This window comes from Alternaria dauci, chromosome 8 (genome assembly GCF_042100115.1).
Source record: "Alternaria dauci strain A2016 chromosome 8, whole genome shotgun sequence".
Taxonomy (NCBI): Eukaryota; Fungi; Ascomycota; class Dothideomycetes; order Pleosporales; family Pleosporaceae; genus Alternaria; species Alternaria dauci.
The window spans coordinates 1,517,132-1,540,836 of record NC_091279.1 but is presented as its reverse complement, the minus strand read 5'-3'; the positions used below and the strand labels follow the sequence as shown (position 1 = coordinate 1,540,836).

Sequence of the window (23,705 nt, the reverse complement as noted above, 5' to 3'; positions counted from 1 at the left end):
TACCGAAATGCTCGGAGATATGTTCGCCAGCATATCAGTAGCCACCTCATACGCTGCACCAACTTCTACTCATCCCACCCCGTCCTCGCCTTGATAGCGTCGGCCGCCTTCTCCGCAACAGCATAAACGGTCGTACAAAGATGCGTCGCCGGCAGATAAGGCATCACACTCGCATCGACCACACTCAATCTCCCAACGCCATATACCTTCAGATCCGTGTCCACTACACCACCATATTCCTTTGGAAGCATCGACGCAGTACCCGCCGGATGAGCAAAAGTCGGCGCCGTTGTAGCGCGCAAGTGCTGCTCAATCGCGGCATCACTCGTAACATTCAACCCAGGTGTGAGTTCGACAGGGTCAAGGCCAGAGAACGAAGATAGGGTGTTGAAGCGGCGCGAAAAGGGCACCATGCGAGCTAGGGCTTTGATATCCAGGGGATTGGAGAACGTTCGCCAGTCAAGCACCGGACCTGATGAGAGATCCGCCGGATTGATGTTTACAGTGCCACGGCTCAAGGGACGCATCAATACGGCATTGCCTACGGGCCCTTCGGCGAAAAGGACTTCATAGGCTGCAGCGTCTTCGCGTTCAAGCAGGTCAGCAGTGAGCTTTTGTGCTGCTTTGGCACCGGCAATGAGCGTTTCGTCATATTCGGCTGGGAGATAGGGAGTCGGATCTTGGGCTGCGACGGCATCAACGAGCGTTTGCCAGCCTTCTGGGTCGAGGGTTTTGAGGGAAAGGAAGCCAGCTTGATTGCCTCGCGAGACTGTGAGAGGGCCTCCGCGCGTCTGGATGTACTCTTTCTCAGCTTCAGCGTACAGTGTTTGGTTGGTTATCAGATCTGAGAAGGCGGGTTTGTAAGGGTTGTTCGTCCAGTTCCAGACACTGCCTCCAAGGGGATGGTCTTGGAAGTTTGCGCCTACGCCGGGCAGATGATTCTTGACTTCGATGCCTGCCTTTTCGAGAATGGCTTTGGGGCCTATGCCACTGCGCTGGAGTAACCATGGCGTCCAGATCGCGCCTGCTGCAACGATAACTTCCTTCCTTGCTTTCACCACCGTCTTCTCAGTGCTTCCCACTTTGACAATGTTCAAGCCCTCAGCCTCCAGCTCACTACCCTCCTTGAACAAGACCTCTGTAGCTTGGTATCCAGTCAGAAGGTGATAGTTCGGCCTCTGGGCGTACTGATCATAATGCGCAGTCCTAGCATAGCTCCTCGTCCTTGTCACGGGATCCAGCGCACTAGGTGCCATAATCGCTCCAAGCGCATTCCCTGCAGCAGCTTCCTTGGGCTTCTCAACACCAATCTCCTTCCACGCATTCCACACTGGATCTTGGCCGGGAAACCGGTACGGCGGGAAAGAGACTTGGATCTCGCCATTCCCACCGTACGCTGCTTCTTCGTCCCACGTGTAATTGTACTTTTCCGCTACTTCCTTGGTTGGGGGCGTGAAGCTAACGGATTTCTTGAAATAAGGCAGCAGGTCTTTGAAGCCCCAGCCTTTGTTTCCGAGCGTCTCCCATGCATCGTAGTCAGCTGCACTGCCGCGGTCGAAAAACATGCCGTTCACAGCACTTCCACCACCGACTAGGGCGCCAACTAGAACGTTACGGGAGACGTTGTTGAGTCCGGCATTGGGGACGGGAGTGAAGTTGTAGAAGCGCGATGGGTCGAAGTTGAGCGTGTCGGCCGGGAGGAGGATACGTGGGTCGTTATTTAGCGGACCGTATTCGACAACGAGGACGGTGTCTGCATGATGTGTTAGTTTGCAGTGGTCAGCGAAGAGGACATGACTTGCGTTTTCCATTCTCCGTCAGTCTATTCGCTACAGTAAGGCCTGATGTGCCTCCTCCAACAATGATGTAGTCATAGGTCTGATTGAGCGGTGCTTTGAGGTGCACAGCAGAAACACTGGTAGCTGCAAGAGCGCCAGCCAGCAATTGAACAAACGACGATACCATCTTGAACACAACCTGAAGCCCAGCCAGCTCCTCTCTTTCTCCTCGGGCATGATTCCTTCAAATACCTATTGCCTCTCACAAACCGGCCGAATTATCCATACACGGTCCAATCCTTCGTATGCAACTTTTGACCAGGGCTGAATGCACCTCCTTACGTACCGCATGCGCAGTACACGGCCTGTTGCCCCAAGGACGATCTAACACTCTCCTTGGATCCACCCCCATGCGAAGCCCCACCGCCAACGGGTTATCCGCAAGGCACGGCAGTCACAAAAGACCCGCCGTCTGGTCCAGAGCCGCGAGTTCTCCGCCGCATTTGCAGGTCTGCAGGGTCTGAATTAATTTACATTGCTGGGCGGTTCGGATGAAATACTCGACTCGGCAGCTGCATGGGATTGACAGGGATCGCGGACGCGATTTCCAATTTAAGTGGAGGATCAGGTAAGGGACTATCGTATGTTGCCATGGCTATGGAACAGGATGTGTATAAGATGGAACTTGTTAGTGAGCACTTTACTTCGCACATGTTGAGAACTGTAATCCTCCATTCCGTTTAATCGCGCGAGTCTATAGTAGCAGTCGCATCTCTTCGTCTCGTCTCCTATCCCGAGTGATGATAGTACAAATAAAGCTAAATAATAAACAGATGATAATCGGACCTTCCATCCGGCTATCCAGAAAAGCCAAACAAAACTCCTTAACGATGCATGCGTCTTTCGCTGCCATTTTTCTTATCGCTCGAGCACACCAACTGAGTCAGGAAAGGTTGTTCGTCCTCGGGGTATCGTAAAATGCCTCAAACAACCATAGGTATGATAAAAGCGACAAACGCCGCGCAATGCAATCTCCAGTTCCCAAGGTCGAATTATAGTAGAAGAGAAAAGAAGTTGAGATATTGTTGTTGTGGTGGTTGTTGGAGTTGATGTTGTTGATGAAGTGCCGGTTTGCTTCCCTCTTTCATGTCAAATCGCAGGACACTGGCAGCGCTCTGGGCGCCCCTAACGCCTCCTCTTCGTTTCTCCATGGCCTTGATCCTGGGGATCGCGACCTCTCTTGCGGCCATCGTCTGTTCCTCCACTGCCTCCGCCACCGCGGCTCCTCCTATCGCGTTCGTCCCTTCCTGAAGCTCGTCCGTCATCACGAGAGCCACGCTCGCGTCTGCTGCTTTCACGAGGCTCCCGTCCTGATCTCGATTCGCCGTCTCGTTCGCGCTCTCGGTGGCTGCTTCCTCCGTCCCCGCCTCGCTTTTCACGGCCACCGCGGTCGCGGTCAGAGCCACGCTCACCCTCTGGACGGTCGGAAGGAGGGTTGCGACTGCTCCTTTCTCCGCGAGGTCGGTCGGATCGATCAGCTGAACGCTCGCGTCCTGATCGGTGTCGATGGCTGCGGGACTCTGAGCGGCCTTCTTCTGGTAGAGCACCCTCTATTCTGCTTGGCACATCATCGTTCCTGCTGCTTCTTGGATGCTGATTCTCCATGCGGTTGGTTGTAGAGTCAAGCGACGGCGGTGGCATCGGGCTTGTCATGCCACCCGGGCCTTCTATTGGTCCATTGGCGCGGGTAGCGCCACGGCCTCGTACAGGAGGATTAGAAGGGGGTGCGCCGCGTTCACTCGACCGGTCGCCAGGCGCATTTCCAGTCAATACGTTGTTGATGGCACGGAGAGGGTTGCCAGCATTCCTAGGTCCTCCGGGTCCGGTTGGAGGTCGCGGGCCAACTGGGGATGATGGGACGGGTCCTTGGGGACCGCGGTTGCTGCCGCGCGGGCCGCTTGGAGCGTTCGGTACATTGGTCTGAAGTGGGGGCCCGCTTGGTGCTCTACCCTCGATGTTAACGAGCCTACTGGGATGAATACCTGCTGGTAGTGACGCTGCGGGACCAGTGGGTGCATTCGGCGTGGAAGGCTGCGACGGCACATGTGGCCTATCGCTACGTGGGCCTGATGGCGGTGCCGACTCTGAAGGCTGGTTCAGTCTTCCATAGTTGGGATCTTGCGCGCGTGGTCCAGGTGTAGGCTGGAACATCTCCCGTGATGCACGAGACGCTGCAGCGGCTTCATTGCGCCCACCACGGGGACCAGTTGGGGCACTGGCTCCTGAGTCGTCCCGACGATCTCGGCCACCAGAGGGTGGCATCTGAGGACGCTCATCTCGAATGTCTCGTGGCAGATCGTTTCTGCCATGATACCCAGCAGGCGGGCGCTCTTCCACCCGACGATCGTCACCACGTCTATCATCGCCATGACGCGGAGAGTTCATACGCGAGTCTCGCTCGCTACGATTGTCACGATCAGACCTCGGTGGCATGTGTCTGCCACCTGCATGCTCTGCTTGGTTGATCAAGGCAGCACGCGCTGGGTTGACTGTAGGTTCTTCCTTGGCTGGAATCGGTACTGTTGGTAGTCGTGATGGCCTATCATTTTGTTCTGCAGCATACGGGGCGTTGACAGGTGGACCATCTCGCCGGTATTCGTTGGCTAGCGAAGAAGTGGAGGGCATCCGGCGAGACTCCATCGCTGCGGGCGTAGGATGACCCCGAGGATCAGAACGCTCACGTTGATCTCTCATATCCCTAGGGTCGCGTGGATCCCAAGTGGGTGGCCGTACCGCTGGCGCTCGCGAATCTCGTGGGGGTCCTCGCATAGCCCGTTCATCGTAGTCACGTTCTCTGCCCGACCATTCGCGATGCTCGGGGGCTGAAGGCACTCTTTCTGGAGTTCTGCCGCCAGGTAGAGGCCGTGGGCGCCGACCAGGTGAAGCCTCACGCAGACGTCCAGCATCTACCGAGCGATCTAGTCGGCCGTAGTCGCCAGGAGGACCTCGACTGTCGTATCTACCATGCGCACTTTCGGGCGTGCGATCAATGATAGGACGTTCCGATTGCCGATTCCTCGGTTGTGAATCTGGTCGCGATGGTAATGCGTGCGATGGTCTGCCAACAGGGGTATTCTGCCCTGGTGTATTTCTGTTATCCGGTCGCAGTGGCACAGATGAATGATGCATCGGAGGACCTGGCTTCGGTGTAGGTCTGCCAGAGCCAGTCTCTTGTTGCGATGGGGTAGAAGGCCTGCTGTCGGATGTTTTTGGCGTTGGCTTGAACGGTTCCTTGTCCCTGGAGGAAGGCGCGGGAGTTGCGCTATTGTGCTTTGACCGATTTTCGTTCGATTCTCGTACTGGTGTACCGTTTCTGAAAAATGCCGATCAGTCTCACTGTTGATAATCTCGGAACAATCCGTGCACTTACGTTTCGGACTTCGGTTTGAAAGCAGGTGCAGCCGCGTCGAGCTTCGTATCTTGTGGCTGTGGAGTCTTACCATTCTCCGTAGCAGCTTTGTCGCTTCCGTTTGTCGTGCTCCCTGGCACAGGAGTAGGTGCCGGTACCTGCAGCGCATTAGTTCGCTGTCGTGTGCAAGGCGATGCAGATGGACTCACGTTGCGGAAAACATGGTCCTCCTGCCAGAACTTCTCTCCTTTGAGAATGGGTCCAAGAACAGATTCCAGCGATCTCATAAGATCTTGTCTCTTCTCTCCTTCCTTCAGACGCATCACCATCTCCTTCAGCTCTGTGCCCATACTCGCCACTTTAGGGAAGTTGGTGCCCAGCGCGTGGAGGACGTTGATCGAGTTACGCATTTGCATGTAGTTGCCGCTCTCCAGGCATGTCTTGAGTGCAGCTGCAAGTGCCTTGTGCCACTTAAACAAGACCATGCAAAACTGGTCGTAAGTGAAGAAGCTGGTCGCATTCCGATCCCCGTCGTAGCTCCTGCCAAAGCCAGGAAGATTCTTCTCCAAACCATGGGCATTCTTGACAAAGGCATCATCCTTGTTCTCCTGCCAGACTTGCAGCTCACGCAAGATGCCACCGAGGAACCTGCCGAAAGACGAGGATTCTGCTTCAGTATACATGCTGATGATTGATGTAAGCCTGTTCGCATTAAAGAGCATGTCCAATAGTCTGCTCATGCGGAACCCTGGCACGCCTGAGCTGTGCATGAATATGAGCATGGAGAACGCATATTGGGCGTCTTCTTGAGATATGCGACTGCGAGGAATGAAGCAGTCTTGGAGCAAAGCGTTGTGCAAGACGTCGCACTGTGGCCCCATCATCGGAACGCCTTCGAACCATCGACGCAATTCGACCTTCAGACTCTGCTGCGTCACAGTATGGTTCTCCACAACGACCTGTTGTTCTTCCTTGATCCTGGCTATGTTCTCCTTGAGATTCTTGACCGATTCTGAATCAGCTTTGGGTACGTTGGGTCGATAACCACGGCGTTCGGGCACAGGAGCGGGCAGTTGTCGCTCCAGGGTTTCTATGGAATCCTTGTATTGTTGATTGATGCCATCGACGTCGACGACAACGTCTATCAGGGACAACTGCCAGAATGCAACATAATAGGACACACAAGGATGATTGCCAAAGGTCTCGGGTAGCTGCTGCTTCAGTTGGTTCGCGAGGATTTCCACCTCTGAATTTGGCACATCAGGCAAGGAAGGCTTGTCCGAAGGAGCTGCAGTCGCGGATGCCGAGTCTTTCATTTCCACATCTTCCTTCGCTTTCGAGGCTTCAGCGGATGTGGCATCAGCTTGAGCCCCATCCACAGCTGGCGACTCTTCCACGCCACCCATGGCAATGTCGTCATTTGTCTGCGTATCGGAGAGCAACTTTGAGCGTTGCCCAGCTCGGAAAGCATTGGCCTTGGCTGTTGTGCTTGCACGAGCAATGGTAAAAGCAACATCCGGCTCAACGTGGTAATCCGCGATCATCTCTACCAGTGAAGGGAACAGAGCGTCAAAGTCATCCACGGAGAGAAATGTGCGAAGGAGCTCCAGGTATTGAAGCATGACGGAGCGCAGCTTATCGACGTTGAAAAGTACAGGCTTATCAGGTACTTCCAGCTGGTCGTCGCGGTGAACATAGGCTTCCACGTGCTGCGCCAGTGCGATGAGGATTTGTGGACCCAGTCCCGTTTCCTTTAGACACCTGACTAGACGTCTTGCTGAAGAAGTGGCGTGTGCACGGTTGTCCGCTAGACGATATTGCAGAGTGAACGTACGAAGCGCAGGTCCTGCACAAAGCGCCAGAGTCACCGACTCTGACACAGATCCACTGACGCTGATGCCACCCATAGACTTGACCATTTGCTCAAGAACGTCCAACATGTACAACTCGCCTTCAGCAGTCAAGAGTTGGTGTGTGGTGAGCTGTAAAACGGGAACAGGATCCATCAAGTGATATCTTGCGTAAGCTTTGCCGACAAAGGTTGCAATATTCTTGAGCCACGGCGCAGACAGCATACCGTCGTCCTGCTGTGATCCTTTGTCGGGGTTGAGAAGGTATGTAACCAGGGTCCAGGTCAGGACGTCATACCCAAGTAAGGTAAGATATCGACTACACTCGACCAAGGCAGTGATCATGTTGGGGTAGTTCACCAACTGCTTGACTGTTGTTCGGAAGACGATTCCTGGGCTAGCATACGAGATCTTGGCGATTTTGCGGCCATATTCTTTAGTGTTGGTAGCGGAGATGCGACTCAGAGTCTTCCTGGTTTCAATCTCGACCTGATTGAAAGCCGTCTTGATCGCCGGCTTGAGCATTCCGTTGAACCACTGCTGATAGATGGTGTATCGCGTGGCTGTGTCGAAATGTTTGAACAGATCCCATGCCTCGTTGATGACTCCTGGATTTCTGCCCGTGAAAGTAATCGCAGGTGCAATAAAAGTTGCTGAGAAGTTGACCCATCGCTTTCGGTTCGACTCGGAAGGATCGTCCACCAGGTTCTTCTTGCCAATACGTATGATCTTGGTTAGGAGAACACTATCCCTGCCACACTCTGGTCCTACCAAGCCTAGGAGGCTGGTGCAAAGCTTAATGACATCGTCCACCTCTTGACATACGGGGACGTTGTCGACCCAGTCTTCCCAATAAAACTTGTAGTCGGTTCCTCCGTCTTGATCTTTCCGGTCCGGCTTGGCCCATCGGAGGGTTCGTCGAGGGACGTAATCACTAGGCCTCATAAGACCCCGATTGTTACCGCCCTTGGTGGAAATGATGGGCTTTTCAACCGAGGGCGGTTTGGTTTCCTGGTAAACCTTGCTCAGAGAGTGATGTGCCAGGCGGAAGATGAGGTCCAGCAGCTCGGGATACACGTCCAGAAACCAGGGATGTCGCCCAAGGATGAATAGAGCTTCTGGAAGCGCGCCGATGCACAGCAGACTCTTCAGCAGCGTGAACTTCTGGTCCTTGGGCTCGGGTAACGCTTTCTTCTTGTCCACGGGCTCATCAGACTTGACAGGCGTGGTCCGTCCAGTGTCGGACTTGGATCTGGAGTCGGCGTCCCGCAGACGAGAAACAGCTGGCGGACCAGGAGTCTCGTCGGGTAGTGCGCCAGCCATGGTCAGTGCGTTGACAACTGCGCCTCGTTCGCTTTCCTCCTTCTCCTTCTTGGCCTTGAGGAGTTTTTCTTTGTGTGCGTCCATGTCTGGCTCTAGTGGGTATAGATGAGGATAGAGATCTAGGATAGAGATGAAGCCAATCTTGATCAACAGCGCAATCAGGTACATGAGATTGTCGGGAAGTTCGTCGGTGGCGTCGCGGACATCTGACGCGTAGAACTGGAGCTTGAAGCCAAGCAGTTGGGCGGCGATGTCGTTTCCTGACGGAGGGAGTGTCTTGGTCTGCTCCATCCACTCGTCGGCCCATTTCCGAGCTGCCTGTTGCTTCGATAGCGGCGCGCCTTCGGCGGGTAAGGTCTGGTCTGGTTGCCGGTTGTTCGCAGTGATACGACGGCCTCCAAGTTCAAAGAAGGCCTGGATGCCTGCCCGGTCGCCCAACTCACCGACTCGCTGCCAGAATTTGCAATCGCGCGACTCTCGCAGCCGCAGCTGTTCGTCCTTCTCTTCGTCGGTGTAATACCACTGCTTCGCATCGGGTCGTGCCCACAAGGGCAGTGTCGGTACTTCGGGTTCCTCCCATTTGATGTTATCAAAGCCGCGTAGCTCGGGCCACCATGCGCTTGACCGGAGCATCTTGACAAAGAACCTTCCGTGCTTGACGAGGAGGTTAGCAAACACGTCCAGCGTCACGTCGAGAACTCTGCCAATGTCCAGATCGAATGCGCCAATGAGAGCGTTTACTCGCTGCCAGGTCTCGCCGACGACTTCCTGCGAGGGCGGTTCGCTGTTGACGGTGGTGAAGTACTCGGTCATGAGCTTGGAGTAGCCCTCGGTCTCTTCGCGCAGCAGGTTGTAGTTGGACTGGCGGTACAGGGCGTGCGTGGCTTTGCGAACGGCCATTTTGGAAAAGCTGTCGCGGACGAGGCCCAAGGACTTCAAGAGGTCGTTTTCTAGTTCGGCTCGCATGCGCGACACGTCGATGTCAGTCGCGACGAGCATCTGCCGTACCAGCGCCTGTTTGCCCTCATCTTGCGTGAGCGAACTCAGCGTGTCGAGGAACGTTGATACTGGGTCGACCTGGTCGTCGGCCGGGGCAGATGTGATGTCGCGCACCATTGACCCCAGCTCGCCGGCGTCTAGCAGCTGGTCCATGGACGCCTCGATGATTTCGTGGAATATGACCGAGAGGGTGAGGGCGTCGCCTGCGCCTTGAGCAGCCACAGCGGCCTTGACCACGGCGTCGCGTGCTTGGCCATTCCAGTGAGTGACGCGGTCTGGCGTCAGATACTCGTTGCTCTCGGGGACCTCGCGCGGCGCAGAAGGCGTCGAAGGCTGTGAGGGGACGGGCGCGGGCGCTGGGGCCGGGGTGGAGGGTGTGGCTTGAGACGGGCGAGTCAACGGGAAGGTGTTTGCAGGCGGAGACATGGCGGTCGGCGATGCGTGTGACGAGACATTGTTGGGGCTCTGGGGCACGCTGGAGCCCCCGCGTCCATTGTTTCTGCTGTGCCGCCTGCCGCCTCCACCGCCGCTGTTGCCGCCTCCGCGCGGGCTGTTGGCCTGCTGCTGCTGGTTATGCGCGAGCCCGAGGTGCTGGGGGCGGTGCGGCGACGGGCGTCCACTGCGGTCGTCGTCCTGTGAGTAGGTGCGCTCGGGTCGTTTTCGCTTGGGTGGGGGAGGCATGATGGCACCCTCCTACGATCGAGAGACCGGCGCGAACAAAGAGTTGAGCAAATGTGTGGGGAGCATGCGGTGGTTGCTCGTGACGGCGCTGGCTATGGGTGTCGGTGGATGTGTGCGCCCGGCAGCCAGCAATTACTATGGGCACGGGGTTGGGCGGCGATGTGATGAGCGTGGGCAGCGCCGGATGGTAGAGTCGCGTTGCGGCGGGCGCGGTTGGTGATGGAGCGTGTCTCGATTTCATGAGCCTCACACCCTGGGAGCTAGCTGTCCGCTAGCGCAATGGCTGGCTGGCTGACGTGAACCTCACACTGCGCCCGTGCACCTGTTCATCCAGCAATACGCGTCAACCAAAAGGCACCTTTGTTACTTTCACTCGAGCCTCACAGTGCTATGACTGCTTCAAAACAGCCTCGCAATACGATCAACATGTATCTGCACGGGCGAATCATGACTAAATTCCACCGCGCTACCAACGCTTCATCCAGCTACATAGGCCTCAAATGAGACAACGAGCGACCAGACCTCATCCTCACTAACCAACTAACCAACCAACCAAGTCCCTTGTCTAAGCAGCGGCAGCAACAGCCTGTGCTGTCGCCTTGCGCTCGTTTTCAAGCACAGCCTCGAGCACGCCGGTCGCACCCTGGCCTGCCTTTAGCTCGTTAATCACATCAGTCAGGCCAAGTTGCTCGTCGGTCCAGAGGGGAGCCACCTCCTCCTTGCCAGGCTCGCCCACGCCGATGAAGCCGCCCTCAGCAGCCCACTCGCTTGTGCGCTTGATTCCCAACTGCGTCCACACAGCATCAACCGCCTCGACCAGGTGGTCGCGGTACTCCCGGACGTGACCTGGCGTCGGCGTGATGCGTAGCCGTTCTTGGCCTACAGGAACCGTCGGGTAGTTGATGGCCTGGACGTAGATGCCCCAGTCCTCGAGGAGAAGGTCAGACGCCTTCCTGGCCACCTCTGCGTTTCCGACGAGCACGGGAATAATGTGGCTAGGGTTCGGGATCACGGGTATGTTCTTCTCGCTCAAAGCATCCTTCACAGCGCGCGTGTGGAGTTGCTGCAGGCGTCGGTCACCCTGGTAGTTGGCCTGGTACTCAATGGCTGTCCTGGCACCTGCCATGGTCGCCGGTGGAAGCGAGGTAGTGAAGATGAAGCCAGGAGCGAGCGAGCGGATCGTGTCGACAAGCTTGGCAGAACCGGCAATGTAGCCGCCCACGCAGCCGTAAGCTTTTCCAAGTGTACCAGTAATGATGTCTACGCGGTCCTGGATCGTGCCCTGGGGCCGGCCTGCCTTGTGTGCTTCGTAGTCGAGATGCTCCGCGACACCAGCGCCGTGTGGTCCGTACATGCCTACAGCATGGACTTCGTCCAAAAAGGTAATGGCACCGTACTTCTCAGCAAGGTCGCAGATTTCCTCAATCGGTCCAATGGAACCGCACATGCTGTACACACTCTCAAAGGCGATGATCTTGGGGTATTCGGCAGGAATCGACTGCAGCTTCGCCTCAAGGTCGGCCACATCGTTGTGCTTGAATACCATCTTCTTTGCGCCTGAGTGACGAATGCCCTGAATCATAGAGGCATGGTTCAAGCTGTCCGAAAGAATGACGCAGTTGGGCAGTTTGCTGCCGAGAGTCGCAAGCGTCGCATCGTTTGCTACGTAGCACGACGAGAAGACGAGCGCGGCCTCCTTGGAGTGGAGCTTTGCAACCGTGTCCTCCAATGCTACAGCGTGTTGGTTGTGTCCGGAGATGTTCCTGGTGCCTCCGGCGCCAGCTCCGTAGTTGTCCAGCGTCTCGTGCATCGACTTGAGCACGTGTGGGTTGCGTCCCATGCCCAGGTAGTCGTTGGAGCACCAGACAGTCACCTTGTCCTCTGGAGATTCCTTGTGGGCACGCGGAAATTCCTTGGCCAGTCGGTTGATGTTGTTGAAGTAGCGATACGACTTGTCCTTGTGCTTCTTGTCCAACTCATTGTGGTAGAAGCCTTCGTAATCGAACGTGGCAGCTCGCGGGGCGGCCGGAGATGCGACGTTGGCGGGCTTGACATTGGCGGGCTTCAAAGCAGCGTGCGGAAATGGCGGGCCTGTGTGTGTCATGTCAGCCTGTACTCTGCTTGGTCCATTCCATGCCAGCGGTGCGGCCATCTCGGCTTCACGGGTAATTGGCGTACCCTGCTTGCCCCTCAGGCTCTCAATGTCGACGGCCTGGGCTTCCTTGGACGCCGTCGTGTGCAGCCTGGCCCGGTTCACGCGGGTGTGGTAAGCACGCACACCGCCAAAAGCGCTAGCCAGAGCGTTGTTGCCATTGCGCGAGTTCTGGACAGCAAGCGCCTTGCCCATGATCGGGCAGCGACGAGCGAGTACCTGCAGGTTCGACATGCTTCCCGCGCCGGGCGAGACTTCCTGGCGGGCAGCCGCCGTCGTCGTGGAGAGGGAGCGCAGAGTGGCGGGTGACGTCTTGTGGAGGAACGGGCACATGGACTTGGACTGGCGCAAAAGAGCCTCCATGTTGGTCAAAATGCGCGGCGTCTGCGGGTTTCAGTGTGCGTGGGAGGGATGCAAGCAAATCGAGTGTGGTGGAGGGGTGAAGACGGGAGTGTGACAGAGGGAGAGAGAGAGAGTCAGTTTGAAAATGTGTCAAACATGTACTACATGATTTACATGCGGTAATAGCACGGAATCTAGTATGCCCGGCTTCGGCATCAAATGCACTCGTCATGATTGGTTCATCTATATTGGCTCCGGCCTGCTTGTGCCCTTGTGCCCTTGCAGTCCACGGTACGGTACTCCGGAGAGTAAACGTTCGGAGACCCTTCATAATCAATCCGACACAGCCCCACGCTATATTCTCTGTACAGTACTCTCTGCGCACCCCGCCTTTTGCCCGGCGACCTGATCTCAACCCTCTGTTTCGGAGCCGCCACCGTTCCCGTTCGTGAGGTTCATCTCGACAAGCCCGTGAGCATCTGCAGTCCGTCACCTTTACACACATCTCTCCAAAACCTTGGTCTGGATACCTCGGCTTACCCCCAATCGCGCTTCCTCGCTAGCGTACAGTGCTGCCGAAACACGCCGCATGTGGTTCGATATTTTCACACGTCGGCATCTTTGAGTATGCCATAAGCAGATCGTCTGCCCAGAGGCCTAGACTTTGCAGCTAATCTGTCATCCCCAGAGAACACGTCGCTGAACAAAAACATGCCGCATGTTCGAGTCGCCGACTCAGTCATCGTCCGAGATTTCAATAATCTCGGCCTGAGATGGTTGATCAGGATGTTGCAAGGCTTGTTCGCTGAAAGTCGTCCCCATGATTGTGTACACATAGTCGTAAAAGGTGCTTGTTTCAGCGACCCCGTCGTCCATGCATGCCCTTAGCTCTTCAAGGTCTCTCCTAGATGCTTTGGGTCCTCTTGAGTAGTTGCTGCAAAACCACCATGAAAGAAATAGGGCGGTAAACGTGAGAATCTTGTGCATATCCCGTTGCAGGACGCCCTGCAGTTTTGTCTCTCTTTTGCACAACATATCAACGCATGCTCTGATCTCTTTGACAAGACTGGTCTTTCCAATGCTCTGAATCCGACTACGGATCGTTTCGCGGTCGTTTGACTCCAGTTCTTGGATGACTTTTGATACGACGCGCTTCCGGTCAAGATGCTCGGATAGATCTTCCCATCTCCAGCGGCGAATCGTAGCAATGGAGGCGTTCTCAGGTTCATCGCCGTGATTGATGGGTGTGCGTATAGGCAAGGCGCTCTCTGATTCAAGATACCCTGCGTGTGCATAGACGACTGGCTCCACGCTGTCAGCAATGACTGAGTCTGCCGTTGGTGATCGTGTCCGGCCGTTATACTGGGTTCTGGCTGAGTTGGCTGCAGGTCCAAGATCGTTGTCAAAAAGCGGTGCGTTCCCGCCTTCGATATCAGATGGGCATGAGGGTGAGCCTAGGTCAATAATCTCACTTATTGGCTCGACTCGATGAGTTGACGTATCTTGTTGCAGTCTTGGTTGATCATCCAGCACGTGTTCTTCTTCGCCGTCCTCGACCGGTTCCAATTTGTAGATATCGCGCAACCAACCCGCAAGCTCCATAGAATCAACAGTGACCTCGAGGTTTTTACACTGTTGCTGTACTTGTTTCTGCAAAGATTGCCGTTAGTCCGTGGTACTGAAGTAATTTGGGAAGCATGATAGCTTACCGCATTGCTTCCTGGATCCTCTGTGATGTGGTTACACAACGTGTCCAATCTTCCACGGAAATACTCATGCTGTATCTCATATTTCTGTGCAAGCTTTTCTCGCTCGCCTTTTGCTTCAGCCTCGACCCACATAGTTTCCGGATTGTAATCAATTTGCTCATCAAGGGGAATATCCTTATTAGGTACCCAGGCATTGGAATAAAGCTCGATCTGCTCGTTGATGATCCGGACGATTTCGCCCTGGCTCAGCTTCGACTGCTTGTTCTTCTCTTTGATTGCATCGCCGTGCTGGTCCTCGGGTACGTCTCCGTCTTCCTCAGCGGAATCCCGCAATCCACCCTCGTCCTCATCCTCTTGGCCGTCCTCGTCAGATAGATCTACAATCTCGTCGCCCCCAGCGACATTCTGCCACGCTAGCAGATGACTGTAATCTTCTGCGTCTGGTTCTCCTTGCTGCAAGGGTCCGTTGGCTGCCGCATTCGAAGTCGCTTGGGAAATAAGTGGCACACCGTGCAGTGGTGCTGTCGAGAGGATGGTGAACTTTGCCCGCTTGTTACCTGCTTCGTCTGTAACAACATTGTCCGAGGTTCCAGTGGGTTGTACAGACAGCGAATTGTCTGCATTATCAATGCTAAGCGAACCAATACCCGCGGTGGATGCGTGCTGCCTATACATGTAGGAACGCTGCCGGAGTAGCTCAATAACAGACATTAGTGCTATTCGTTCATTCCGACGAGGTATGCTAAGTGCATTTCTCTCCACAAGCGAGGAATGTGAGAAAGTCGCGAGGAAGCTTCTGCCTGTCAACTTTCGCTTGCGAAGGCGTTTCTCAAGCGTGGCAGCATTAGGAATGTGTGCAACAGAGTATCCTGCATCTCTGTACAGGGCGTTCGTGTAGCACAATTCTATGACAAGGTCATCCACTGTCCACAACCATGGATCGCTCGCGGGCATCTTGTTAGTTTTCGAGCAGGGCTGCTGTGGCTCGTCGACGTGTCGCGACACCTAACAATGTATTGGAAAGGGCTATGGTAGTGAAGGAAGCGACCATGTTTGTTGTGCGCGAGGCAACTGTGGCGGTCTGCGACGGACTGGACAACGCGTGCGAGGCAGAGCAGCCAATAGGGCATGCGCGCGCTATCACTTGACCACGCGAGGAGGGGCAAACAGGCAAACACCCACCAGAGCACAAAGTTTGGGGTAAAGGCAGAGAGCAGTGAGCACTGTCGTATGAGACAATCGCCGAAGACTCATTACAGGAGATGACCAAAGCCAATCGGTGTGTCTCGGGCTTTGGCGGGGCAAGATGAGGCAATCGCTCTAGCGCGGATAGCATTTGTAAGTCTTTCTTTCGTACCTGATCCGTTTGCCCTCTCCACAACAATCGAGCCAGTTCAGCAATCATAAGAAACATGTCGCCTACCGACTACCCACCGGAGCTTTCGAAACAGGAGGAGGAGTACCTGCTGTCCAATCTCAAAGACTGGTCCATAGCACATGGTTTGGCTGTTCGCCCGGCTCCATCATTCGTCCAGCCATCACAGGATCCGTCTGGAGTACTCGCAAGCACAGCACCAGTCACTTTGTTCCCAAGCTTGTTCCCCCGCTCCTGTTTCGAGCAAGGACTCTCCATACAGAACGCTTACAACGAGTTGTACTCGGCTATTGCTAGAGACGAGCCGTGGTTGCAGAGCATCGTAGAGGAGCTGGTACATGTTGACGACTTCGTTGCAAGATTATGGCAGACCCATCTTGAAGTCAAGAAGGAAGGCTATGTGCAAGACCTCTCCCTGGGTCTTTTTCGCTCAGACTACATGGTGCACCAAGACCCTTCGCAGTCCAATCCATCTCCAGGCCTGAAACAGGTCGAGTTCAATACTATTGCATCCTCATTTGGTGGACTATCCTCCCAAGTTTCCGCGCTACACAAACACCTTCTTACCATCGACGCTTACCCCAGTTCAACATCATCCATTATCAAGCACGAGGCTTTGCGACAGAGCCAATCTGCTTCTTCCTTGGCAAGTGGACTCGCTGCGGCACACAAGGCGTACGGAGGGTCGCGCACCAAACGTCCTTTATGTGTCCTATTCGTTGTACAGGACCCAGAAAGAAACGTGTTCGATCAAAGACATCTCGAATACGCTTTGCTTGAAGAGAATGGCATCCACGCCTTCCGATTACCTTTCGGGGAGACACTGTCCCACACACAACTCGATACAGACCGTACCTTGGTCTACACGCCACCAAACTCGCCTTCCAGATCCTATGAAGTAACGACAATCTACTTCCGATCAGGATACTCACCAGATGATTACACGAAAGAACAAGACTGGGATGCCCGTGTTCAGCTTGAAAAAAGCTGTGCCATCAAGTGCCCGAGCGTCTTGACCCAGCTCGCAGGCTGCAAGAAGGTGCAGCAAGTGCTTGCTACGCCACATTCACCGCATCTCCAGCGATTCCTCCCTGATGACAGGGTCGCTTCGCGCGTGCTAGAGACTTTCGCCCCCATCTATCCGCTAGATAACAGCGAGGCTGGCGAGGAAGCAAAAAAACTTGCGACAGACGCCTCGTCGGCTACAAAGTATGTGCTGAAACCCCAGCGAGAGGGAGGCGGAAACAATATCTACCGGAAAGCCATTCCACCATTTTTGCAGAAGTTGCCCGAGACCCATTGGCCGGCGTACATCCTCATGGAGATGATCGAGCCGCCTCCACTGACAAACGCCATTCTTCGGAACGGTGAGTTACAGAGGGGTGGCGTCATCTGCGAGCTCGGGGTATACGGTGTGTGTCTCTGGAGAAACGGGAATGGAGACGACCAAAAGGGCGAGATCCTGGAGAACTGGGAAGCCGGATATCTTCTCCGCACCAAGGGTGACCAGAGCGAGGAGGGTGGTGTGGCCGCTGGGTTCGGTGCGGTGGACAGCTTATGTCTGGTGGACGAATGAACATGTCATTGAGCACGTATGCGCAGCTCGCTGCAAGCTGGTAGGAGCCTTCGGTTAAAACGGTATTCTGAAGTCGTTCGCACGCGTCTTCGATCGTGCTCAAACCAAGGGTAAGCGACGCGATGTGCTGTACATACAGTGTTAGCGCTCTCGCGACGCGACGCAACGCAGCCAACATCAACACATACCCACCACCACTATGCCACAAACTGCATATCCCTTGCATCCATCACTGCATTCTGTCAGCCAATTAATCTTGAGAGTAATCGACGACAGCAATCGAGCCTCAGTCGTGTAACTTGCGGAAGTGCTTGGAAGCTTTTCTGCCTGTATTGGCAATCTTAACGGACCCACTATGATCTTGAAAGAACGTGCAGAGCCCAGCCTCCCATGTGAAGCTTCAACTTGAATCTGTGCGACGCCATATGTGAAACAGACATGGCAGTGCGACGCTCCGGAAAACTTTGGGGTGCAAGACGCGAGCACATATCAGATCTGTTGGGCTCACATGACAGTCGTGAAAACTGTCTGTAGGCTTGGTGAAGCTAGTGACAGGGAGGTCGGTAGGTCGATCGAGTCGCTAGTGCTAACGTCAGAGAGGGAGCACGGAGACGATTTCCCACGCGAAAGTTCGTCAGAACTGGATCGTCGACACTGCGCACGGCTACCTGCAGATCTGGTGCCGCGGACATCTTCGGTTACAGGAGTCTGCATTGTCGGTTGCAAGAGTTGCCGTGCCAGTTGATCCCTGGGGTCGTCATCGCCCCTCTTCGGACAACGCGATGTTATATCTTTGATTCGATCTGGACCCGATATCTCCTCAGCCGAAGAAAAATGAAAGATCTTACATTTATCGAGACTTTGAGGCTTGAACCTTGCGGCCGTACTACGGCTGAGTCTCCACGTTGGTTATGTGAGGATCTCCTTTGTGGAGGAGCTTTATGCACGCTGCGGCAGCTTATGCATGGATGCGTAGCGCGATCCCTGTCTGCAGAGTTGGCAGCCCTACGAATGGCTGCACCTCAGCTCATGATACGTTCTCCTTGATCAATCGCCCACTGAATGTCAGCGCCAAATGCCTGCGTGGCTCAAGCAATCACAGCTCATCTCGCATGCGTACGCATTCGCTTGTCAGAAACCTCCAGCGCACGCCTCCCGATCGAATTATCGATGGTACTCGGCAACGTTGAACGCCTCATCGTTGTCTTTTGCATGGCGGCGTGGCATCGGGTAGCCTCCGAAGACCCCTCAGGTGTCAATACTGGATCAGGGCAATTGGCTAGGAAACTAGACTGATTTTACCCTAGACGGCTGGAAGGCGTTGCTCGGAAGACGTTAGAATGGCTGTGGCTAGCATTGCAATCTTAATTTCAACTCTCCAAGGACCACACCACACCCGTTGCAGTAGGGGTCATCCCAAAAAAAGCCTGCCGTTTCTGACACTACCAGGCTCTATGGCTCTGCTTTTTTCACATTACAGGAACAGGCCCTTGCTCGCTAAGCCTCTCGCGTTTTGCGACCCGCGGGGGGAAGGGAAGTCGTAGATCTCCTAACCTGGCGTGCTGACGCTGGCCTACGGCTTCTGTCGTCCAATATATGCCCAGGTGCGCCTGCACCATCCATTACCCGTTTCCTGCATTCTTTTGCATTATCACCATCGCGTATTGGCCGTTCGTGCCTACCACACTCCTTTCTATTCGCTCATTCTTACCACTAGTAATCGGTTCTCGCTCGCTCTTTGAAACAGTCCTTCCCACGAGTCAACTTGCTCTTTTTCGATATCTGTTGGTGCGTCATCTTTGCGCCCACCACTTCACTCCATATCAGGAGCCGCGGTTTCCTGTTCGAGCATCTTCGCAGGGACCGTTCATCGCAACCTCCATCTGTGATCGTAATACCTCTATGGCATCGGACCTGCTGTGCTAGACACACGTACTCTACACGGCCGTCATGCGCTTCTCATGTCACTATCTTATTCTCTGTCTGGCTTTTATTCTATGTCTGCAACTAGCAGTAGCAGCCCCCCATGCTGCAGTCCGTAGACAGGACGACAGTCCTTCCTCGGAGTCGACAACCCAGGGCCAGGACAGTGCTTCGCAAAGACCCACTGCCACACCCACACCACTGGAAATAATCTCATCACGCGTTGAGTCAGACCGTCTTTCCTCAACACCAGTATCGTCAGTCAAGCCATCAGAGACACCAGCACCAAGGACCACCAACGATGTTCCTACCACGACTCCACCTAATGAATCCTCGTCAGCAAACTCCCAGGGTAAGTTCAATCAGGTCGGTCATAACAAACGCTCACTGACCATAGTTCCAGAAGACGACCCCGCGGACCCGAAAGACCCGCTGCCCATTTCCCCAAAGCTTACCCCCGCCATGGGTATCACTGGAGTGCTCTTGCTACTCTCCGGGCTAGGGTATGCCATTGTCGGCATCAAGAATAAATGGTATATATATTGTCACTGATCTTCTAACGTACGCTAATCAGTTCAAGGGTGTACGTGTTCGGGTCTGCTGCCTACCTGACCGCTCTCGCAGTCACTGTGTTAATCGTGTATCTCATGAACCCACCCGTTTCCGATGCCATTCAAGGAGCTTTCTTCGTGGCTGCCTTCTTTACTGGAGTGATATTCGGTATACTATCACTGGTCTTTTCAGACATCACCGAAGGCTTTGGCTGCTTGCTAGGTGGCTTCTGCTTAAGCATGTGGTTACTCAGCGTCAAAGAGGGTGGTCTCATCGCTTCGGGAACCGGTCGGGCAATCTTTGTGGGTTGCATGTCAGCTGGAGGCTATTCGCTGGCTTTCAGCCACTACACGCGTACTTATGGCCTGATCGCATCGATCGCCTTCTCGGGTGCCACCGCTACTATTCTTGGTATCGACTGTCTGGCTGGCTCTGGCTGGACGGAGTTTTGGCTTTACCTCTGGAGTGAGTAGTCATACGGTCCTTGCAGGCTATTGCTGACATTTACAGACTTGAACGACAACATCTTTCCTCTGAACACTAACACCTATCCAGTCACCAAGAACATCAAGGCCGAGCTGGCTGGTGTTGTCATCATCGCGGTACTCGGCATTGTCTCCCAGATGCGCGTTTGGAAGCTGGTAAAACAGCACCGTGAAAAGACCGCCGCTCAACAGCTTGAGAGACAGCAGGATCAGGATCGTGAAGAGGAGGAACAGGGACGCAAGGTAGAAGACAATTTCCAGAAAGAGCGTGCTCAATGGGAGGCTGCATATGGTGGAAAGGGCGCACCCGAGACCAGCGTCCGATCCTCCGTCTCAAGTCCAAAAGACTCCCCCCACATTGAAGAGAAGGAGGTCTATGGAAAGGACAGCATGGAAAAACTCAACGTACAGAACAGCGGAGTGACAGGATCAGTCACCAACAGCCCAAACCCTGGTGCTGGCGTTACTGTCGGTGTTGTGAATGAGGACGCAATTGAACAGCTTGGCCCGGAAACACCAATGTCTGGCAACCAACTTGGAATCCAGATGGCTGAGAGTGGGAAAGCTTTGCCTGCGGCTCCAGAGGATGGCTCGAGGCCTACTCTGGTCAGGAGCAACAGCCTACGCCCTTCAGCTCCACCGCCTCCTCCATCCGTGATTCCACTCCCGTTCAAAGTTCCCAGCGACGAGGATGCGCAAAGCGAGGGCGACAATGCCTCCGTATCTGCTATTCCTGAGTCCGATCTCGAGGCCGAAGAGTCCCGGCGTCTGTCGAAGCGCGTTTCCGATGTTTCTGCCATGAGACAACGCATTTCTAGGGACATGGTCGCTTCACAAGAGGCTATGATGGGAATGCGGCCTGATGAAGATGACCGCGCCTCGTCTCTTGCCGCCACCTTGGACGATGATCTCGATGCGCTATCTTCTCGTAATCTTTCTCCGTTGCCATCACCGACAGGAACCGAGCACGACAACCCACTAGAAAGGCCTGGACTCAAAAGACAAGACTCCGACACAGTACCGTCCAGGAAGAACGCATCTGCCGACAACGTCACACCAACATCTTTCACCACCGACACCAATCACAAGACGGAACAGTCATACAAGAAGCACCCAACCAAGCAAGACTCTGTGGTTGGAGCTGAAAAGAGCATATTCAACTCCAAAGCCAGCAGTGAACACTACTCCAAGTCGAACCAATCGGAATCGCTGGAACAAGGCGGGTCACAGATTGGAAGTCTTGTGGACAATGTGTTGCCAGAGAAGCTATCCAAGGTAGCCCTGTCGTACCGCACGAACGAATGGGCGAAGCATCTCGAGGCTGCGGACAAACCGGATTACGAGGACATGTTCCGACCCTCATCTCCAGGGGTTATGTTGGCGAACGGACAAGAGGAGAAGCCGGCGCCCGTCAGTGACGAGCTCACGGCGGATCTATACGAAAACAAGCGCGAGTCGCGGAGGATTTCGAGTGGAAGCAGGACACAAAGGAACAGCAGCAGCGGACTCCAACGAAACACTTCGACCTTTTCTCAGGAGTCACTCGCCAACCAGCGTTCCATGACGCATTCGCCTTCTATCGTCTCTCCCGGCATTCTGTCCCGGTCCAATTCCAGTAATAGACAAGACACTCTTTCGCCTCTGCCGAACAACACACTACTGAGCAAGCGTGAGAGTCTAATCAAGAACCGGGCATCAGCGCTATCCCCTCAAGGCTCGTCTACAAACCTCCTGGCACAGCATGAAGAAGAAGAGATGACACTGGCACAACGCCGTCAAATGCTCCAGCAACAGCAGCTGTTGTCGCCCACTCTTTCGCACCAGCCATCTCTGAGGTCGCCAGGAAGAACACCACCGTCCGCCTCGCAAAAGTGGCAGCAGAAGGCCTGGGCCACCAACGGTGCTCCAGCAGGTTTCGACTCGCACCAGCCGAAGCGGGCGAACAGCAGCGCTCAATCAGAGCAGAAGCGTGAACAGCTCTACGCAGGCTGGCGCGATACCATGCGCGATATCCAACCGCCACAGACGGCGGCGCACATTGCTGAGCAACAGCGCGCAGCATTGATCATGGAGCGGAGACAGAAGGAGATGGAGAAGCAGCAGCGCGAGCTGGTGCAGCAACAGCGTGCTAGCCAGATGGACAGCATGATGCGCAGCGGCCAGATGATGGATGCACACCGAGAGGCGATGAGGAAGATGCAGGCCAATGCCAACCGACACGCCTAACTGTGAACTTTTCCTTGGAGTTGATTATGCAACAATTTTGGAGCCAGCAGGCCTGTACGAATATTTTTATTTGGTAAAAGTGGTAGATCTTTTTTTTTATGCAGAGCCTTTGAGCATTGCGGTTGGGTCATGTCATGACATGACGATGGATAGGGATGGACATGAGGGACGCGGTTTTTGATGTACATATTACCCGTCATGTACCATTTGCATGAGAGAGAGAGGGTATTGTTCCTATATCCAAAGAAGCGGCACAAAGTTGCGGCGCTATACCAATATCGTAATCATAAACATAAACATATCAACAAGCATAGTACCGGCAGAACTTTGTGATGATGATGGGCGTGTGCTTTGTCGATCGTGAAGAGTAAAGTGACGAGCTATATGTGGGATGACGAGGTAATCGGCGTCCACGTTAGGGGCGATGCCTGGCGTCTGTCAAAAGTGAGGCTGGAGGATTGATTAGATGCAAGCTGTGCCGCAGCCACATGCGTTGCGACACGCACACGTCTCGAGGTAGGACAAACAAGCAGGCTGCTGGGGGTTCTGTAGCAGCCACTGCACAGACTGACAGGTACTGACATCATTTGTGGGTTAGTATCGGAAGAGAGGGTTGAAAAGGGGCCAAGTGTGATGGACGGGCAATGGAGCTAACATGGGCACACGGACGAACCTGTCTCGATGGAAGCAAGTGTGCGATCCAGCGACACGGATCTGGGAAGAGCTGACGGCGCCGGGGTGGGATGTGGCTTGTGTGGTGGGTAATTGAAGGAGGGCTTATTCGCTACTCATGGGCGTGAGATGGTGAGATGCGGTCATGTGTGTGTATGTAGTGAGATGGGGACAGGGGAGGCATTGATCGGATAGACCGGGGTTTGGGGGGGGGTGACGAGCATAAAAGTTTGAGATATGGTCACGCCTGGGAAAGACGATGACGATGGTCGCCGGGGCCATGGACGAGGCCGGCAGAAGCTGGGGCCGCGGTGGGCTAGTGAAAGATGGAATCCATACTACCGCCGTAGTAGAGTGCGTGGGCTGGGCTGAGAATAGCTTTGGCTCTAGACATTGTGTGTGCATGGAGCGACAGCGGACGGCTGGCAACGGCTGGGCGGGTGGATGCCCAACGTTGTGGTAGGTAAGCGGTGGGCAAAATGTAAAACATGGATGGGTTGTCGTCGTCAGTGTGATGTGAAGTATGTATACTATGTATGTAGGCAGCTGGCTGTTCGGTTCGGTCGCTGCAGGGCTTCATGCAGGCACCCATTGTCGGAAGGGCCTCAGCTGCAGGGGTTACCGTTATTCGACAGGGCAGCACACGCCACGGT

The 23,705-nt window shown here is 54.7% G+C and overlaps 7 protein-coding genes across 7 annotated transcripts; 2 read left to right on the top strand and 5 right to left on the bottom strand.

Moving 5' to 3' along the window:
- Positions 1-65: 65 nt before the first annotated feature.
- Positions 66-1,811, bottom strand: ACET3X_008458 (uncharacterized protein; the record flags this gene model as incomplete). Its single annotated transcript, XM_069454633.1, has 1 exon — positions 66-1,811. One exon carries the CDS (start codon positions 1,809-1,811, stop codon positions 66-68), a length of 1,746 nt encoding a protein of 581 aa, XP_069304060.1.
- Positions 1,812-2,963: 1,152 nt separating this feature from the next.
- On the bottom strand, positions 2,964-4,478 carry ACET3X_008457 (uncharacterized protein; the record flags this gene model as incomplete). Its single annotated transcript, XM_069454632.1, has 1 exon — positions 2,964-4,478. The coding sequence occupies one exon, from the start codon at positions 4,476-4,478 to the stop codon at positions 2,964-2,966; it is 1,515 nt and encodes a 504-aa protein (XP_069304059.1).
- A 454-nt stretch (positions 4,479-4,932) lies between these two features.
- Positions 4,933-10,040, bottom strand: ACET3X_008456 (uncharacterized protein; the record flags this gene model as incomplete). Its single annotated transcript, XM_069454631.1, has 4 exons — positions 4,933-5,076; positions 5,139-5,151; positions 5,209-5,345; positions 5,397-10,040. The coding sequence occupies 4 exons, from the start codon at positions 10,038-10,040 to the stop codon at positions 4,933-4,935; spliced, it is 4,938 nt and encodes a 1,645-aa protein (XP_069304058.1).
- Positions 10,041-10,605: 565 nt separating this feature from the next.
- Positions 10,606-12,555, bottom strand: ACET3X_008455 (uncharacterized protein; the record flags this gene model as incomplete). Its single annotated transcript, XM_069454630.1, has 2 exons — positions 10,606-12,131; positions 12,219-12,555. 2 exons carry the CDS (start codon positions 12,553-12,555, stop codon positions 10,606-10,608), a joined length of 1,863 nt encoding a protein of 620 aa, XP_069304057.1.
- A 714-nt stretch (positions 12,556-13,269) lies between these two features.
- ACET3X_008454 (uncharacterized protein) lies at positions 13,270-14,918 on the bottom strand (the record flags this gene model as incomplete). The annotated part of the gene is made up of 2 exons (XM_069454629.1): positions 13,270-14,184; positions 14,244-14,918. 2 exons carry the CDS (start codon positions 14,916-14,918, stop codon positions 13,270-13,272), a joined length of 1,590 nt encoding a protein of 529 aa, XP_069304056.1.
- A 737-nt stretch (positions 14,919-15,655) lies between these two features.
- ACET3X_008453 (uncharacterized protein) lies at positions 15,656-17,194 on the top strand (the record flags this gene model as incomplete). Its single annotated transcript, XM_069454628.1, has 1 exon — positions 15,656-17,194. One exon carries the CDS (start codon positions 15,656-15,658, stop codon positions 17,192-17,194), a length of 1,539 nt encoding a protein of 512 aa, XP_069304055.1.
- Positions 17,195-19,144: 1,950 nt separating this feature from the next.
- Positions 19,145-22,380, top strand: ACET3X_008452 (uncharacterized protein; the record flags this gene model as incomplete). The annotated part of the gene is made up of 4 exons (XM_069454626.1): positions 19,145-19,469; positions 19,521-19,650; positions 19,698-20,134; positions 20,180-22,380. 4 exons carry the CDS (start codon positions 19,145-19,147, stop codon positions 22,378-22,380), a joined length of 3,093 nt encoding a protein of 1,030 aa, XP_069304054.1.
- Positions 22,381-23,705: the final 1,325 nt, after the last annotated feature.